The sequence below is a fragment of the Neolamprologus brichardi genome, chromosome 5 (genome assembly GCF_056152115.1).
Source record: "Neolamprologus brichardi isolate AB-2024 chromosome 5, ASM5615211v1, whole genome shotgun sequence".
NCBI classification, from domain to species: Eukaryota; Metazoa; Chordata; class Actinopteri; order Cichliformes; family Cichlidae; genus Neolamprologus; species Neolamprologus brichardi.
Genome location: NC_142108.1, coordinates 8,643,003 through 8,660,919, shown reverse-complemented (window position 1 = coordinate 8,660,919; position 17,917 = coordinate 8,643,003). Strand labels below are relative to the sequence as shown.

Here is a 17,917-nt window from a genome sequence, read left to right as displayed (position 1 = left end):
TATGGAAAATTGCATAATGATATTATGCTATTACCTGATGATTACTTAATACTGCATCTTAGAATTGTAATGGAAGCCCATTATGCAGGTTAGTTGTTGTCAGAGGTGGGCAGTAACGTGTTACAAGTAACGCGTCACTGTAATCCGATTACTTTTTTCAAGTAACGAGTAAAGTAAGGGATTACTATTGAAAAAACGGTAATTAGATTACCGTTACTTTCCCGTATTAATGCTGCGTTACTGCGTTACTAAAACCGTGATTTTTTTGTGAGAATGTCTCATGACAGTGACGTAAGCAAGTGCGACTTTCGTGACAACAGCTGTGTGCAGATCAACAATGGATAATATATTGAGTGCGGGAGAGAGTATGAGCGTGCAGCGTTTAAAGCGTGGAAGTACTGACCTTACTTTAAGTTTGATTCCTTAAAAAGTGACAAAAACATTAGCGTCAGTTGTGCGTGGGAAGAAAACTTTTTTTACAGCAAAAAAAACCCCCTAAACTTCCAAGCAAGCACCGAGTGCGCTGCAACGTAATGGGAAAATTCACAGAGAAACTCGCGGATTTTTCAACTGACAGCTGCGGCTCACCTGCACCAGGATAAACCTCCACCTACCCTACTCCTGCTTTACAGGTGAAGATAGAGCAAAAGGACCGCTAGTCTTTAACTTTATTTATTTTCTGCGGTGTTTTACTTACATCTATTTGAAAGAGTGAGTGTAAACACACACAAAAAATTCTTTTATGTGCTGGCATGTGCAGAAAATAGGTTTAAATATTAACAAATTTCTTCCAGTCAGAGAATGTTGCATATAATAAAATGTTTGCTTGATGCATAAAGTTAAAAGATTAAAACTAATAAAACAAGTTTTAAAAAGGGACTTTTCCATTTGATTACATTTTGTATGATGGATTATGTAGAAAAAGTAGAATTGGGCTGAAAGATCTATTGCTTTATCTCCTATTCAGGTTGTAAATCATGTTTTTAAAAAGTAACTAAGTAACCAAGTAATTAATTACTTTTGAAAATAAGTAATCACTAAAGTAACGGGATTACTTTTTTGGGGAAGTAATCAGTAATTAGTTACTGATTACTTTTTTCAAGTAACTTGACCAACACTGGTTGTTGTTAGTTGTAAAGAAACGTGGGCCAAGAAAAAACTTCATACAGGATCTGATTGCACAACAGTCACCATTTATGGACGAACAGAAAATAGCAGAAGCAACTAAAAAGCAAAAGCTGAAGTTGGAAAGATTCCAAATTTTGGGAATTGTAACATTGTTTAATGTCATTGAGAGTTATTTTTTTTGGAAAGCATGTTTTTTCCACAGTCATTCAATCTTGTCCTGAAAGAAAAAAAAAAAATTTCCTCATGTTTTTTGCTGTAGCTATACGTGGTCCTCATCACAACCTGGTCTCTGTTCTCGTTTCCTCTGCAAAGGATTTCCCACAGACAGTGATGGCTTTAAACTCCTCTGAGATCTCCAGCAAGGTCTTGCCTTTAGTCTCAGGCAAAAGGAAGAAGGTATAAAGACTACCCAGCATGCAGGCAGAGGCAAACAGCAAAAATAAGTATGAGCTGAGAGCATCCTGGGAAAGAAACGACATTCATGATTTCAGCATAACATATAGATCCCTGTGGGTGTTATAGTGTAATGCGCTGCTTATTTTCAGTTTGGTCGTACGTACAATGAGAAATGGAAAGACCAGGCCCATCACTGCAAACATAAACCACTGCAGCAGCCCTGTGAGGACGAGTGATGCCATTCGATTAGACTGAATGAAGAGCTCACTGTTGAGCGTTGGTGTGGCTCCTCCTGTGAGAATCAGAGAAAGAACAGGGAATTGATTTTGTTATCTTTGCATATAGACACGTTTTCCATAACCGCTACAGGTGTGATGTACTGGATACTAAAAAATTTAAGCTACATATGTATAAGTGCTTTACCCTTACCAGGTCCTCCACAAAAGAACATGATGAAGACAACCATCAAACTCACAGTAATGTATGGAACCCAGTAGCTGGAATCCTGTGTGAAAGACAGTTTTAAATGCATATATTTGATTTTGCATCAGATTAATTTCTATATTTCTGCCTTTTATCACCACAGCAGTGATAGCTTATACACATTTTCCCCTTTATGAAACAGGTCATCTTCAGTCATATTGCCAATATTGTTACTAGTGTACTTTCCAGTGAAGGCCACACAGACAGTTGTTGTCCCAACTGTCACAGACATATATACATCCAGATGCAGGAAGAGGCCTACCTGTATCATGAAGGACCTCACTCATCAAGCACACACACTCTTTGTCCTGCTCCCCTCAGGCAGGAGGCTGAGGAGCATTAAATGCAAAACTACTAGACAGAGAAACAGCTTCATTCCAGAAGCTGTGAGACTTCTCAATGCATAAATGGACAAGAACTGTTATACTACTGATACTTTACTGACACCATCACTTTATTAATGCTGGTCATCATGCCCTCTTGCTGCTAAAAGATTTATACCTATATTTCTATATTTATACTCCATACTGGTATGCAGGTTGTTGCACTCTACTTGTATTATTTCATTACTTGCTATTTGTTAGTTGTGTTTTTTTAGTTTCTTCATTATTCTGTTTCTTTTCCCTTCTATGGATAACCGGGATCGTGTGTACGTAATTTCATTCCACCTCATGTAAACATGTGTTGCAAATGAAAATAAAAGGGGAGAGGAGGGAAGTGACGGAAAAGGTAAGCGACTCATGTTGTAACTGACGTCAGACGCCGGAGATTTTGGCGGAAAATTAAAGCGAATGGTAGTTTAGATTTGAACAAATTCCTTTAAGCTTCAGTATTACCAAATACACTTATCAATTGTCTTATAACTAACAACATTTGTCTAAATCATCTCCAACACCCTGGAGAACAACAGGGAGAGTTTGGAGGCTCTCCAAGATTACATTGATCAGTGCTTCCAGGATCTCGTGATGAAGAAGGCCCAGAGTGCAGCTTCCCTGGCCAAATCTGAGACGCCGTCGTCGAAAAGACTTCGCCCGGCAGATTCCCCCGGCACAACATCGCCAGCTGGCAAAGATATTGTCGACATACTGGAGTCAATCGACCAACGATTGTCCAGTTTCGATGCAAGGCTGTCCTTGGTGGAGATTCTTCACCGGGAATTTAAATCCTTGCGAGAATCCCTGGAGTTCAGCCAGCAGCAGGTGGAAACGCTCACTGCCACGCTAAGGGAGTCGGTGAAATGTCTCACAGACAATGTTACTCAGCTAAATAGAGAAAATAAAAAAATAAAAGAAACAGTTATTGATCTACAAGCTCGTAGCATGCGTGATAATCTGATATTTTCTGGTATTCCAGAAGCCACTGGAGAGGACGCGGAGACTACAGTAAAAAGCTTCATCAAAACCCACCTGAAGCTGCCGGAGGACACGATGAAGAACATCGTCTTTGATAGGGTACATCGCCTCGGCCCCATGCGGGCTGCGACCGGGAGACCACGTCCTATTGTGGCCAAATTCGGCCACTTCAAACAAAAGGAACATGTGAAAAGCCGCGGCAGGAAATTAAAAGGAACTTCAGCGTGAACGACCAGTTCCCCAAAGAGATCCTGGAACGACGCAGGGTCCTCTTCCCAATCTGATACGGCTTCATCCAGAAGGGCTCCCGCGCTGTCATCGCTGTGGACCGGCTGTACGTGGACGGACAGCTCCACCGCAACCCCAACATCACTCCGTGGCTGTATTAACTTCACACCAGATAAGAATCCGCTACGCCCTTTCCCTATCCACTCACACTAACTTGCCTTAACATCTGTTTAACTTACCGGTATCAAATTGCATCTTAAGTGTGATATGATAGCAGAATTAACACCGTCACTCTCCGTCAATGGTTTGATTGGAATGTTTCTGTTTTTTTTTCTTTTCCTTCTCGTTTTTTTTTCTCTCTTTTCCCCCTCTTGTTTTTATGCTGCTCACCCTTGTCCTTGGTTTCTTTCTTTATTTCTTTCACTGCTTCGATCACCTGCTTCCACACTCATCCACAAACAACATCCTTTATTTCGACACATACGCACTGCACGATCACGCACAGTCATGCGCTCAACGGCAGCACATTTACATCAATCAGACAGTGCACACAGTTATATAGGATACACACACTTAAGCCAAGCCTACTCATATTAGTAAATATGCACACACATAGTCAGACTCAGGGAGCATCTCGCCACACATTTTTTCTCTCTATCCTTCTCTTTATTTATGAACAAGTGATGTATTCTCTCCACCTGTCTAAGCGACACACACAGCATACACCCCTAGTTATACACAGACATCTATGGGTGCACTAAGGTTTGTTACATGGAATATAAATGGAGCTGGCTCCAGAGAAAAGAGGTTAAAAATATTTAACCAACTCAAAAAACTACAGGCAGATGTTTACAAGAGACCCACAGACCTCTTAGAGGTACGAATGAACTTAAAACACCTGAGTTTCCTAATGTGTTCTCAGCTTGTTATAATTCTAGACAAAGGGGAGTAGCAATTCTAATACATAAAAATATTAATTTCACAGTACTCGATATAGTTATAGATCCAGAGGGCAGATTCTTAATCATTAAACTATCTATACTTGATAAAAAGCTATGTATTGTGAGTGTATATGGTCCAAATGTTGATGATCCCTCATTCTTTCACGTTTTTTCAGTGCACTCTCTGAACACTTAGATGGCACACTTGTTCTTGGAGGCGACCTCAACCTTGGACTAAATGAAGAAATGGATAGGCTCAATACAGCAGTCACTCAGCGTAATTGGCAGTCCACAAATATAATCAAACAGTATATGAGCGACTTTGGTCTTTGCAATCCATGGCGCTCCCTTCACCCCACCAGTAAGGAATATACTTTTTTTTCTCACATGTTCATCACTCCTACTCTCGTCTGGATTATTTTTTAGTCAGCAGCTCACTGCTGAGCGACATTTCGAACACTGAGATTCACCCTATAGCTGTCAGCGATCATGGTCCTGTATCTTTAACACTAATGCACAAGAATAATACTACGCCAAGTAAAAACTGGAGATTTAATACATCACTACTTAAAGATGAAGACTTTATTAAATATTTTAAAAAAGAGTGGACTTCATATTTAGACTATAATGACACTCCCGGAACATCAGCTTCTGTTCTATGGGAAGCAGGGAAAGCTGTGATGAGAGGTAAAATAATTTCTTTCTCATCACATAAAAAGAAAACAAAAATATTCAGGAATTAGAAAAAAACATCAAATCACTAGAAGAAGCCTACGCGTCCCACCAAGATCAGGAAACATTGAACAAAATACGCAAAACAAAACTAGAATTAAATGAGATAATTGATTAAAAAAACCCCAAATTCTTAGTACAAAGACTACGCTTACAAGATTATGAACATGATAATAAATCCGGTCAATTTCTAGCAAACCACCTAAAAATAAATAAAGAAAAAACAACTATATGTGCTGTTCAAGATTCATCTGGGAACACAATATATGACCCGAAACAAATAAACAACATTTTCAGGGATTTCTATAAAACGTTGTATTCACCACAAATAAACCCATCTAAAAAGGAAATTGATCAGTTTTTGGACAACATAACTCTTCCAAAATTATTAGACACTCAAGCAATGGCATTGGATTCGCCACTGACATCAGGTGAACTCCAGGAAGCCCTGATAAGTATGCCCAATAATAAGGCTCCAGGTCCAGACGGCTTTCCTGCAGAATTCTACAAAGAATTCTGGACGATTCTAGCACCAGTTTTCTACAGAACGTTGTTGGAAATCAAAGAAAAGGGCAGACTTCCATCAAATATGAACTCTGCAAACATTAATCTCCTGCTAAAACCAGGCAAAGACCCTGTATATCCCTCAAGCTATCGTCCAATATCCCTTATAAATGTAGACCTTAAAATAATCTGCAAAGCTCTCTCAAAGAGACTGGAGAAAATAACCCCCCTCTTAATTCATCCTGACCAAACTGGTTTCATAAAAGGTAGGCACTCATCAACAAATACACGTAGATTACTTAATTTGATAGACTACTCATACAGTAAAAACCTTGAAACTACAATATTTTCTTTAGATGCAGAAAAAGCATTTGACAGAGTTAACTGGAAATTTCTATTTGCAACTTTACACAAATTTGGTTTTGGATCCTCTTTCATTAACTGGTTAAAAATATTATATAATTCCCCAACAGCTTGTGTCAGAACAAATGACCAGATGTCCTCCTGCTTCTGTCTCCTGAGGGGCACAAGGCAGGGATGCCCACTCTCCCCTTCACTGTTTGCAATTTTTATTGAACCACTAGCAGAAGCAATTAGACAGAATTCAGTAATTAAGGGCATAAAATGCAAGAACATGGAACATAAAATCAGCCTTTATGCGGATGATGTGTTACTCTTTCTCCAAAATTCACAAACCAATATCTCTGGGGTGATTGAATTGATAAACTCTTTTGCAAGAATATCAGATTACTCAATTAACTGGTCAAAATCTACAGTCCTTCCGATTAATTGCTCCTTCCATAATTCCTCTTCTACACCACTGCAATCGGGAAACATAAAATATTTAGGTATTAATGTTTCTCCCAAGCTTGCAGATCTAACTAAATTAAACCATATCCCACTTTTTAAAGAAAGTAGAAGGTGATCTGGCTAGGTGGAAATGTCTACCCATATCACTTATGGGAAGGGTTGCCGCTATAAAAATGATGGTCTTACCAAAAATAAATTATTTATTCTCAATGATCCCAACTAAACCGCCACAAGATTGGTTCAGATCTCTAGATTCATGTATGTCCAAATTCCTTTGGAAAAATAAACCCCCACGTATAAGCTTAAAAACACTACAAAAGACCAAGGATAAAGGAGGATTAGAACTACCTAACTTTCAGCACTACTTCTTAGCCAACAGGCTTCAATTTATCTCAGGATGGCTAAAACATACCCTCTTAGATGAACCTTGGCTAGATGTAGAACATGCACTTTGCAATAATCTAGAGATTTCAGATCTACCATTTATCAGCTCAAACATCCAATGACATGAATGCTTCAAAAGCATCAGCATCAGCTCTTCTCTGACAGCATGGTGGGAGTTTCTAATATTGACGGAGTCTTCATTAATCCCATGCAAACGTACACCTATCTGGAACAACCCTGACATATTACAAAACAATAATATGATAAACATTTCAGATTGGAGTGGTAAAGGAATCAAATATTTAGAACATATACTAGAAGGAACAGAATTTATTTCATTTGACAGACTAGTTACACAATATGGGATCAACAAGAAAATATTTTAGAATATCAACAAATTAAATCCATAGTAAAAAAGAAATTTAAACCGGGTCAAGTTGAACTACAAACACCACCAAGTGTGGTTCAATTTCTTACTCTTAAAACCCCCAAATTACTATCCAAAATATACAGAATGCTTTCTAAAACGGATAAATCAATGTCACTTCTTATTGCAAAATGGGAAGTGGATTTATCAGTTAACTTAGACCAAAACTTCTGCTCTCAGATTTGCTTAAAAACCTTTCATCTAATTAGAAATCCCAGTCTTCAATTAATTCAATACAAAATACTACATAGAGTGCACTATACAGGTCATCGGATGTTCAAGATGGGTTATACGTCTACCAACAACTGCTCACACTGTCAAACCAATACACCGGACAATTATATCCACGCTCTTTGATTCTGTCCACCAGTTCAGAAGTTTTGGCGCGAGATATGTGAAAACTTATCAAAGTGTCTGAAATGTAACATTCCAACTTCCCCTTTAGTGTGTTTGTTGGGCAGCTTAGATAATGTCACTACAGATAACAATATAGCCCATATGGTTTTCACTGCCTTGTGCATAGCTAAGAAAACAGTCCTCATGAACTGGAAAAATAAAAATAATCTTAATTCTAACCAATATAGAAATTATCTATTAGATTACATTAGTCTCGATACAGCCTCTGCCACAACATCAGATCAATTGCTCTGGGCTCCTTTGATTAACTCCATCACCTAGTGGGGGTGGGGGGTCATAGTTTGGTCCCATCTTCACTGTTGTGATTGGTTTGGGGGTAGGGACAGGCTTAGGGCGTCGGGGGGTTCCCCAGGAGCATCTTCCTTGGGGGGCTCAACCCGGGGTAGCGGTCATGGCCTATTAAGGGCTCTGTTGGCTCTTAGGTGACGGTTTCCTCGTGGCTGCATGCAGCGGGGCTAGGGAAGGGTCTGTGCTGATGGACGTGGGTTACTGACCTGGTAGCCTGGCTGCCCCGGGTTGGGCGTGAGGTTCTGGGGGCGCTCCGTCTCTGGGCTGGGGCCCTGGCCGGGCCTCAGGGGCTTGGGTCCTGGTTAGTATGTTGCTGGGGTTTTGGGCAGGTGGGTGTATGGCGGCCCGGCTCTGGCGCAGGGTGCCGCCAGTGCATCGAGCCACCAGTGCATCGAGCCACCTGCGGGGCTCTTCAACTGGTGGGAGAGGTTGTTACACCTTGCAGGAGCTCTCCACTCTGCAGGAGGGGGAGATACAGGAGAGGTGGAGGAAGATCTCAGCCTGGGCATCTATTGTCTTGTGTAGTCTGGAAGATGAGTGGATGACGGGGTGGGTGCAGTTTTCTCTGTGGTGGGGTCAGGTGGGCTGTCCCGGGCTCTGCGGGGCCGGACGGCGCTGCTGTTCTGGGGCCCGGTCCGGATGGGCCTGGGCCCCCTTTCCCTGGCGGGTTGTGGAGTATGGGGGTGCCTACTGGGGTCAGCGGGGAGGGGTCACTTGCCCCTCCCTTCCTTCCCTCCCCATCTCCAGCTGCCTCCCTCCTCCCGCTCCACCACGATCACACACACATGCAGGGCCTTGGGGTAAAGGTGTGTCACCAGGGTGCAGGGGAGGCATCCCCCCCCCGTCCCCTTCTGGCTGCCTGTGCCTCAATTTTATCTCACAACTTAGACATTCACATTACTCACACTCTCATAACACATACATATAGGATCTTGGGGGTGGGCATGCTACACGGACTCCAAATTACCATCAGGGTGTACACCTCACCTCTGGCGTTGTTGTCCACCTCTCAATTTTAAATACACGTAGACACTGAGGGCTATCAGGAGGGGCTATGCACTTACCTGCTGCTCTCTGGCAGGTAGCTCCAAGTTTTAAATGCACCTTAGAACACACATGCATCAACACTACATATTAGCGGGCGGAGGGAGGTTTGGAGTCTTCTCACAACCCCGTTCTCTGCGACCTGCTGGAGCGGGGGGGGGCCAGGAGGAGGAGTTGGCCGTCCAACTGGGGTCTGGAATGTGGGGCCTCCCTGCTGCTGCGGAGTCGGGGCAGTCTGCATCTCCCCACCGCAGGGAAAAGGGTAACACCACCTGGGTGTGGGTGCTGGCTGCCGGCGGAGCTCATGGGCACGTCACTGCAACCCCCTTGGCTTCTGCTCCGCGGCTGCTGAGTGACCCCTCATCTGGGACTCTCCTCAGCTCTTTCTGGGATAGTGGCACGGTTGCCCCTCTGTTGGTCTTCCTTGGTCTCTTGTGTTCTGCGGGCCTCTGGATGTCTGGAGTCTTGATCTCCTCCATACCTGCTTCATGCCCTGGAGGACGGGGCTGTGGCTCCCCACACCCTCTAACAGATCATTACATGTAGGAACCTTTTAAAAACAAGCGCGTTCATGCTCACAGGTGTACACACGGGTGCTCACACACACAAACTACACCCTTTTTGGCTCCTACTTCAAAGCACACTGTGCGCTGTCGCATGTTTAATATTTAGTATTTACTGTTATATTCCCATATATCATCGTGATGTTGTTTATTGTATTGCTCTCGTTTACTTCTGCTTGTTTTCTTTTTTCTTTCTCAACAGGTGATCCAGGTGATTGATATATATATTTTTTGTCTGCTTATTTAGTTGGTTTTTGTTTTTTTGCCCTTTATCCCCGTCCCTCTTCTCCGCTGTTTTTCCCCCCTCTTCCTTTCTCCCTTTTCTTTTCCTCATTCAAGTCTTTCCCGTATCTAGCAAGTGAAAATAAAAAATAAATAAATAAACAATAAAAGGTGAATCAAATAGACCATTAGACCAAGGCTGGGATGGTCAATTTGGTAAAGTATATCCGTTGGGCATCTGTCTTCGCCTTTAGACAATAATTCTGATGGCAAAAGAACCAAACGGGATAGGCAAAAAAAAAAAAAAAAAAAAGATCAAATGAAAATAAAGGTTTTGTTTATGTGCCTCCCCTGTGTTACGTGTTATATACCCACTCTGTGCCTTCCCGTGCCAACGTTTCAGGTCTCTGTGTTCTCTGCCTTCTTTGTTATCCTTGCGTCTGTGTTCTTGTATCTCCTGTTTTACTTTGAAAGTCTTTGTCCTATGTCAGTGTATTCTGTTTTGCTTCCTCCCTGTCTCATCACTTCTAATTAGGTTCAGCTGTATCTCCCTCCTATTCAATTTAATTCAATTCAATTTTATTTATATTGCACCAAATTACAAAAACAGTCAACTCAAGGAACATCCTGTTTGCATTTCCATCGTTACCTTGTGTGTATTTATTGTGTGTGCTTCCCTTTGTCGCTTGTTGGTCCGTCTGCTTGTTTTCTTCCATGTTGCCTCTGTATTTCTTCCGTCAGCTTTACCCGCGTTTCCTGGTCTCTCTTTTCTGGCCTCTGGTTTCCACCCTCAGGTTATATGTTTATGCATAGTTATTCCCAGTTTAGGTTTTGCTTAGTTTTCTCTGTTCCACTTGTTTGTAGTTTTTGTTCAGCTGTCCATAAAGGCTCATTTTTTGTTATCATCCACCCTCATCTCCGTTTGCCTGCACTTGGGTCCTCAATCTCCTTACACACCTGACATTTGTTGTCTTTAACAAATCAACTGTTTTTGTTTTGCTTTGTTTACATTGCTTTTACTTTTATTAATATTATGTTGCCCACCACTGGTAATGGTTTACCTGCAGGTTGAGTGTGACAGTGACAAAAATCAAGCAAGCAGACATGACACCGTAACCGCCGAACACCAATGGTCTTCTCCCTGTGAGGTCAATGAGAAGACCCTGAAATTGAGGAAGGGAGAAAATAATGACAGACTTGTCATAAGGAGCTTGTCTCTAATAGTGGAAATAAAAGGATGTATACACTTAAAATGCTCATTTACACAGATGAGCTCAGGCACAGACTGAGTGTTTGCTTACACAGGTGAGCGAGGTGAGAATTTCAGCCACTCCAAGACCGAGAGTGATATAGCGGATCTTCTTCTTTGGTATACCTGCCTCCAGGAAGATGTCATAAGTAAAGGTACTAATCTGGGAAGAAAAGAGGCACTATTAGGCTATAAACAGTCAGCATGAAATCTGATTTATATATTAGTCTATTCTGTTGATAGAAACTTGATATGGAAGGAACAATGAAGTCTCATACATACAGATATCAATAGATATATTGATCTGTAGTTATACAGATATATCATGTATGCATGTGTGTGAACCTCCAAAAGTCACAAAATTGTTGTAATGTATCATTTTGCAATTTAGCAATCCTATATCATATTGTATCATATGGTATTATACTAATACTATATGGTATTGTTCATACTGTAGACATGCCCGACAGCTGGTTGCAACAGCAGATGATGGAGATGGTGATGACCTGCCACCGGACAGTCCTGTCTCTCAGCAGCTGCAGAAGGCTCACTGGTGGGGCTGCTTCAATGGCTGCCTGCTCAGTCAACATCTCATCCATTTCTTGTTGGTAGTCACCTTGGCCCCACAGACTCTGGAGAGCTGAAACCAGAAAATCCCAAATCACGGAGGGGATAAGAACTGAAAAATGTGCAACTTTGCTCAAGTACAAAACACACAGGGACTGATTGACTTGTAATTTCACAAGACTATCATTTATCTTTAACTAGTATGTGTTTGTAGAACACATTTTCATAAACATCTGGGGTCGTGTTTGATACATAAACTGCGCAAAGCTACTAACCTTTTTTGCATGCCTTATCATCACCTTTCTCTATGAGTAAATATCTTGGCGTCTCAGGAAAAAAAGGCAACATCACAATCTGAACAAAGGAGAAAAGTGCAGCGACACTAAGGAGAATGTTCCACGTGTCCTCACGGCCAAGGATCTCGCTGAAAAATCAAAATGAAATGTTGTGTTTAATTTGTAATCTATTGTCATAATATGCTGCAGTAGCTTTTGACAATGGGATACTCTCCTGAGACCCAGTAATTCATTTTTGTGCACTGTAGTACACATTTAGTTTTTGCTTGTACCTCTCATACTCTACTTGCCACTCTTCTAAGTCCTGATGTTTCTTAGAGAGGACAACAGTACCTTTAAAATGATATCACATGTGTGGGGGTGTGGCCTTGCCAATTGTCTTTTTCCCACCTTTTCAAAATGGCTGGCATGCCCACAAGCACATTTTATGGGAGAAAGAAAGGTAAGCATGATATTTACATTTAAAATGTTTTTTAAAATCAGATTGATTAATTTTCAAAAATAAACATCTAGTAAATAATTTGAGGGTTTTTTAAGAATTAAGCTTATTTAGTTTCACAGAGTAAATGATTAATTTATTAATGTGTACTCTAGTGCACGTCGGGACTTTGTACTTATATTTATTTCACTTTTTCCTAGTAGACAACTCTTTGACAAAGGCAGAGAGAATTCTTAACAGAATAATTGAGGGAGATTCAAACATAGATTTTTCAGAAGATGAGAGTCATGTGAGCCAGATAGGAGAGGGTGAGAACCCAGGAGGAGCCACACAAAGATTATCGAGATGCAGTGGCAGATGTAATAGAGAAAAACACAGGGCCACCTGAAATCTGTCGTCCTATCTGGTCCAAAACTAACATGTAGGAGAATGTGGAATTTTTGATTTTGAGTTAAAAATAAAATATGGGTAAAATGCAGAAATGTTTTCCAGTAAAGTAAAAAAACAAGAGTCGCAATTATAGCTGAATCCATGACACCTGATTGTTTCTACAAGATCACGTCTTTGCTGAAAGTTGTCAATGATCTCAATGTGCCAAAAGAACTCACAGTATCTGGAGTTCAAGCTCCTCTTGGCTGAGAAACCAGGGACAAACATGTGAACAAGACCTGAATAATACCAGTAATGAAGAGTTCTCTCCAAAAATCAAGAAAAGGAAGCCCCAACCATGAGAGTGTAACAAAATATGGTTCACTCCACTTGCCTGAATTGGTTAACAGTCCAAGGCGTTTCAGTTGTAGAATGGTTGGGTGCAACAGTAAAACATATGTGAGATGTGGGAAGTGCCAAATGTTCTTTTGTGTCTCCAAATAAAAAAAATCACAGTACTTCCTCAGATATCATAAATGAAATGACTTTTGTGAAATAGAGAGCCCAATGGAATCACTTGTTCCCGAACCAATGGCTTACAACTAGTGAAGTGTCAGTGACTTCTAAGTTGACCCATGATCTACATTTTTATGATATTGTTATATAAATAAGTTTTAATATCCTGCTTACAAAAATTTCAGTGGAGCATTTAATTTTCTTAAATAGCTTTTGAATTTTGTTAGTTTCACATTCGTGATCAATTAAGTCCCCTTGTGCACTGAAGTGCACATGTTGTAAAATTTAAATAAAATTTGTTAAAAACAATTTTGTTTTTGTAATGTGTTTTTTACAATCCCAACACTTGATTTATCTGAAAAAAATCAAAATCAAAATACTTTTTTTTCCCGGGGTCTCAGGAGGTTAAAGCCCATTTTACTTTTTCATATCAACTTCAGGTGCTTACCTTAACCCAAACATCTGTCCAGACACTTTCCCGAGTGACATAAAAGTGGCTGAGGTCAGAGTCACCATCCCTCTTATCTTTCTGGGTGAAATCTCCCCAAGATATATTAAGTGAGCGTTCATTCCCAAGCCTGCAGGTCACATAAGGCAAGCATGGTGAGTATAGGTGGTGAAAACATATTAATAAGGAGTCTGTAGAACATGGCAACTTACCTGCTGAGTAACCAAACAGAAATCTTGCCACAATGATCATTTCGAAAGAGTTGACATTTTTACTTGCCAGCATGAATCCTGCTGCAAGAACAGCAATGAAGCTGTTGCAGATCATTGCCTTTTTTCTGAAGAAGGAAAACTCATGACTTCAAGTCTCCTGAGGCTATACAGCTTGGTACAACATCTGTCTTCATACTCACCTTCCCAGCAAGTCTGACATAAATTTGACACTGATGGCACCTAAGAGTCCCCCGACAGCAAACATGGAAACAATAAGAGACCAGATCATTGTGACCGTCTGCGGATGTGGAGGCTCTCCGTATCTGTCATACCAGCTGCTGTTGATGAAGCGCTGGATGTACTGTGGAGATAGATCTAAACTGTTATTAAATGTGATCCAGATAATCGAGACAGAATGGAGAAGAAATGATAAAGGCGACGTGTCTCACCGGCGAAGGAGAACTCAGTCCAGTGACATGGAAGCCGACCTGAAAGCTTCCTCCTAATCCCAAAACAAGGATGAGGAATAGAGCGTTGCCATGGGTCTGAAGTAAAGGAGAGAAATCCGATGAATCACTTTTATAAATGTGTTTACTATCACCTGTAAAGATGCTGCCTAAAGTCACAGTCAAACTTTTGGAGAACGGGTATTAACAAAGATTTCAAACATGTTTAAATGAGTGAGAAAATCTAGATTTTAAAATTGGATTTACTGATTTTTTTTTAAACACAATTTGTGAATAAAACAAAGATTAGATTAGACTTAGGTTTTCCCTGTCTGATTAATAAACTGTAACTGTTTCATTTCTAGATGTAGCTGTGTCTGAAAATTCACAGAAAAACAATAATAATCACCTTTTTTTGAATCTTTTCATGATCACACCTGAGTCATGGATTGTAATCATGTAAATTTTAGCTCAGTGTCATGTTAGTTGTACCAGCGAAATAGTTTAATAATTGAGAGAGTAGTGTGACTCAGCTGAAACTGTGGTTTAGATAACTTTAGATAACAGTAGATAACTCCTACTGAGTTCAGGAAATAAAAAAATTGTATATAATAAATAAATAAAATTTAAAAAGAAAATGAACAGCATTACGCATAAAATTAGACGTGGAATGTGACAGATTTGTCACGAAACATTTTAACAGAAACGTAATTTTTTTATACATTTTTATATATATATATATATACACACACTATATTTAAAATCCACATGTAAATATTTACAATACATGTATTAACTTTTATGGCGCAAATATAGGAAAAATCTTACCAGCTGCTGAAACAAAGTTTCCATTCTCTTGATACACGGACCTTAACAGCACATATGTCCTAACAGTGGGGACACAGTTCAGTGTTTCACCCTGCTTATTATTAACTTTTCAGAAATAAAGTAACTTGGTGTCATCACACCACCCTGACAATCACTGGATCATTTCTAACTTGCAGCTATTTCACACTGAAAACAATATAAACTGAATGAGTTCACAGTCACACGCAAGCTAATGTATAGATTTAACCATAATGTCAAATAAGGACAATATCAGTACATTTTGTGCACAACACTGGTGCTGCATATGTTTTTATAAGTGATTCGTCCTATTGCCAGTAGCTTGATTTATGTTTTTCTCTCTGTTCCTGTTTCTTCTTATTCTTCTTATTTAAATCACGTGGAAAGATAAACTCTATTATTATCAGACCAGCAGAGTTTAGACGTAGACTAAGAACTGTGGCTGTCTATGAACATTTGAAAAAGGAATACACTCAATAAATAAAAGCAAACACTGCTAGCTATGATTAGCACTGGAAAAACTGTTGAATCTCCATCCTATAGAAGAAGAAACTACTTTTGGGTCTTCCTGTAATAATAACAGGCCACCATGGCAGGTAGCGTTGCGCACTTTGACACAATCCCAAAGAGATCCGTATATCCTCCTAGAATCAATGCTTGGAGCTTTTACATGTTAGTTACATGTGTACACCACTACCAGTGTTTGGGAGTAACGGAATACATGTACTGCCGTTACGTATTTAAAATACAAAATATGAGTTACTGTATTCCGTTACAGTTACTGTTTAAAAAGGTTGTATTTAGAATACAGTTACTTTGTTGAAATAAATGGATTACACGGCAGTATTTTCCTGTTTCATGTTGTGGTGGGTCAGGACTGTTTGGGTTTTGTTTGACAGCTATGTTCTGTAGAATCAATGCTGGGAGCTTTTACATGTTAGTTACATGTGTACACCACTACACTATGGAGCAAATGTTGAATCTCCAGCTTATACTTAAGCAGTTTGTATTTTTCATTTTAAAATCTACAGTTTTGTGTCAACTAACAAGCAGATTTGTCATTTACATTTAAAAAAATCCAGGTAGCCAAATGTGCAAAATATTCTTTAAGGCAGGCTGACATTGTGACTGACATGTTGGTTTTCTATGAGTTTGCAGTGTCTCACACTTTCATAGTCAGACTCAGCCACTCAATCTATTATGCCTGGTTTCAAAGCACCAATATGGCTACTTCATGATGTCCATCCTTTATGTACAGTCTACAGCTGGCATAAGAATACTTCAATGACATTACCTGTCACAATAGTTGCATGGTGGTGGCTGTAGCTCACGTGGTAGAGCGGTCGCCTGCTAATCGGAAGCTTGGTGGTGCGATCCCTCCAGTCTGCATGCCAAATATCCTTGGGCATGAGAGCCACCCCAAGCTGGTCTCCAATGCTTCTATCAGATGATAAATAGCAAGAGTTTAGAAAAAAAAGTGCTTTTGTGAATGAGGCAAGTCCATTTAGCACTACCATTTGAATTTTAATGAAATACTCCATCATGGACTATTGAAACAAGACGCTGCAGCTCATTACAGGAATAGATTCTTTAGTTATTTAGCAAAATATTTTGGAGATTATTGTGAACAATGCCACTGTTATTGTGCGATTCGTTAATAATATATCTAAATATTAAAGCTATATACACCATTCTTGAAAGCACTGACCATTTTCATAACTGTATTCACAGTTTTGCTCTCACTGTAAACAAAATCCAAGTCAAAGTCAAAGTCAGCTTTATTTAAAAAAAATAAACATGTGTACAGATCATCCACAGGAATTTTAAATTGCAATGCTCCCACGGCCCTCAGTGTACACTAAAACAACATAAAGATAAAAAGCTAAAAATAAAATAAAAGTCTAAAGCGGGTGCAATAGGTGTCCTGGAGGGAGGGAAAAGAAACACCCACGATCCTCTCCGCTGCTCTCACTTCTCGTTTTATCAGCTTGTGTAGCTTCCACAAACAGGAAGGGATACAGTGTAAACGTGAAGGGGTGTGTTGTCAAGTTATATTACTTGTTAAGGCAAATATCTAATCAGCAACAGCTCAAGATGGAAGAAAGGTGATTTAAGTGACTTTGGTCTTGTTCGTGCCAGACATCAGAGGAGAATGGCCAGACTTGTTCAAGCTGATAAACAAGCAACAGCATCTCAAATAACTACTCATTTCAACCAAGGTATGTGGAAGAGCTTAACAGTATGCACACTACACATACTGACGTTTAAACACCACACGGGGTGCCACTCCAGTCAACCTAGAACAGGAAATCACCTGGTCTTGATTTCTGCTTCAACACTCAGATAGTAGGCTCAAAATCTGGTGTAAACAACATAAAAGTGTGCATTTGGACATGGGCAGGACCCCTTAGTAACAAAAGAGCATTGTTTAAATGCCACAACCTACCTGCAAAATGGTAATGACCATGTCCGTCCCTTTATGGCCACAGTGTACCCATCTTCTGATGGTTGTTTCCAGAATCATCTCAAACTGAACATGACACAGTCACCAGATCAGGCCAACAGAGCACCTTTGGGGTTTAGTGAAACATCATAAAGTGAGCCTTCCTT

General features: G+C 40.2%; 1 protein-coding gene across 1 annotated transcript; it reads right to left on the bottom strand.

The window, feature by feature from the left end:
- Positions 1-1,373: 1,373 nt before the first annotated feature.
- On the bottom strand, positions 1,374-14,557 carry LOC102779132 (solute carrier family 2, facilitated glucose transporter member 9). Its single transcript, XM_087841276.1, has 11 exons — positions 14,465-14,557; positions 14,216-14,376; positions 14,016-14,140; positions 13,804-13,933; positions 12,011-12,159; positions 11,621-11,808; positions 11,221-11,331; positions 10,981-11,082; positions 1,954-2,029; positions 1,689-1,816; positions 1,374-1,589 (listed from the first exon to the last, which is right to left on the bottom strand). Exons 2-11 carry the CDS (start codon positions 14,302-14,304, stop codon positions 1,404-1,406), a joined length of 1,284 nt encoding a protein of 427 aa, XP_087697402.1. The 5' UTR covers positions 14,305-14,376; positions 14,465-14,557; the 3' UTR covers positions 1,374-1,403.
- Positions 14,558-17,917: the final 3,360 nt, after the last annotated feature.

Bases quoted from the DNA above. Each gene is read 5' to 3' on its own strand.
- LOC102779132 (XM_087841276.1), bottom strand. From the start codon at position 14,304: ATGATCTGGTCTCTTATTGTTTCCATGTTTGCTGTCGGGGGACTCTTA. The intron at 13,934-14,015 runs GTAAGTTGCCAT...TGTGACCTGCAG, and splicing joins TCTGTTTGGTTACTCAGCAG to GCTTGGGAATGAACGCTCAC. The intron at 11,332-11,620 runs GTATGAACAATA...TTTTCTTCCCAG, and splicing joins AGCTGTCGGGCATGTCTACA to ATTAGTACCTTTACTTATGA.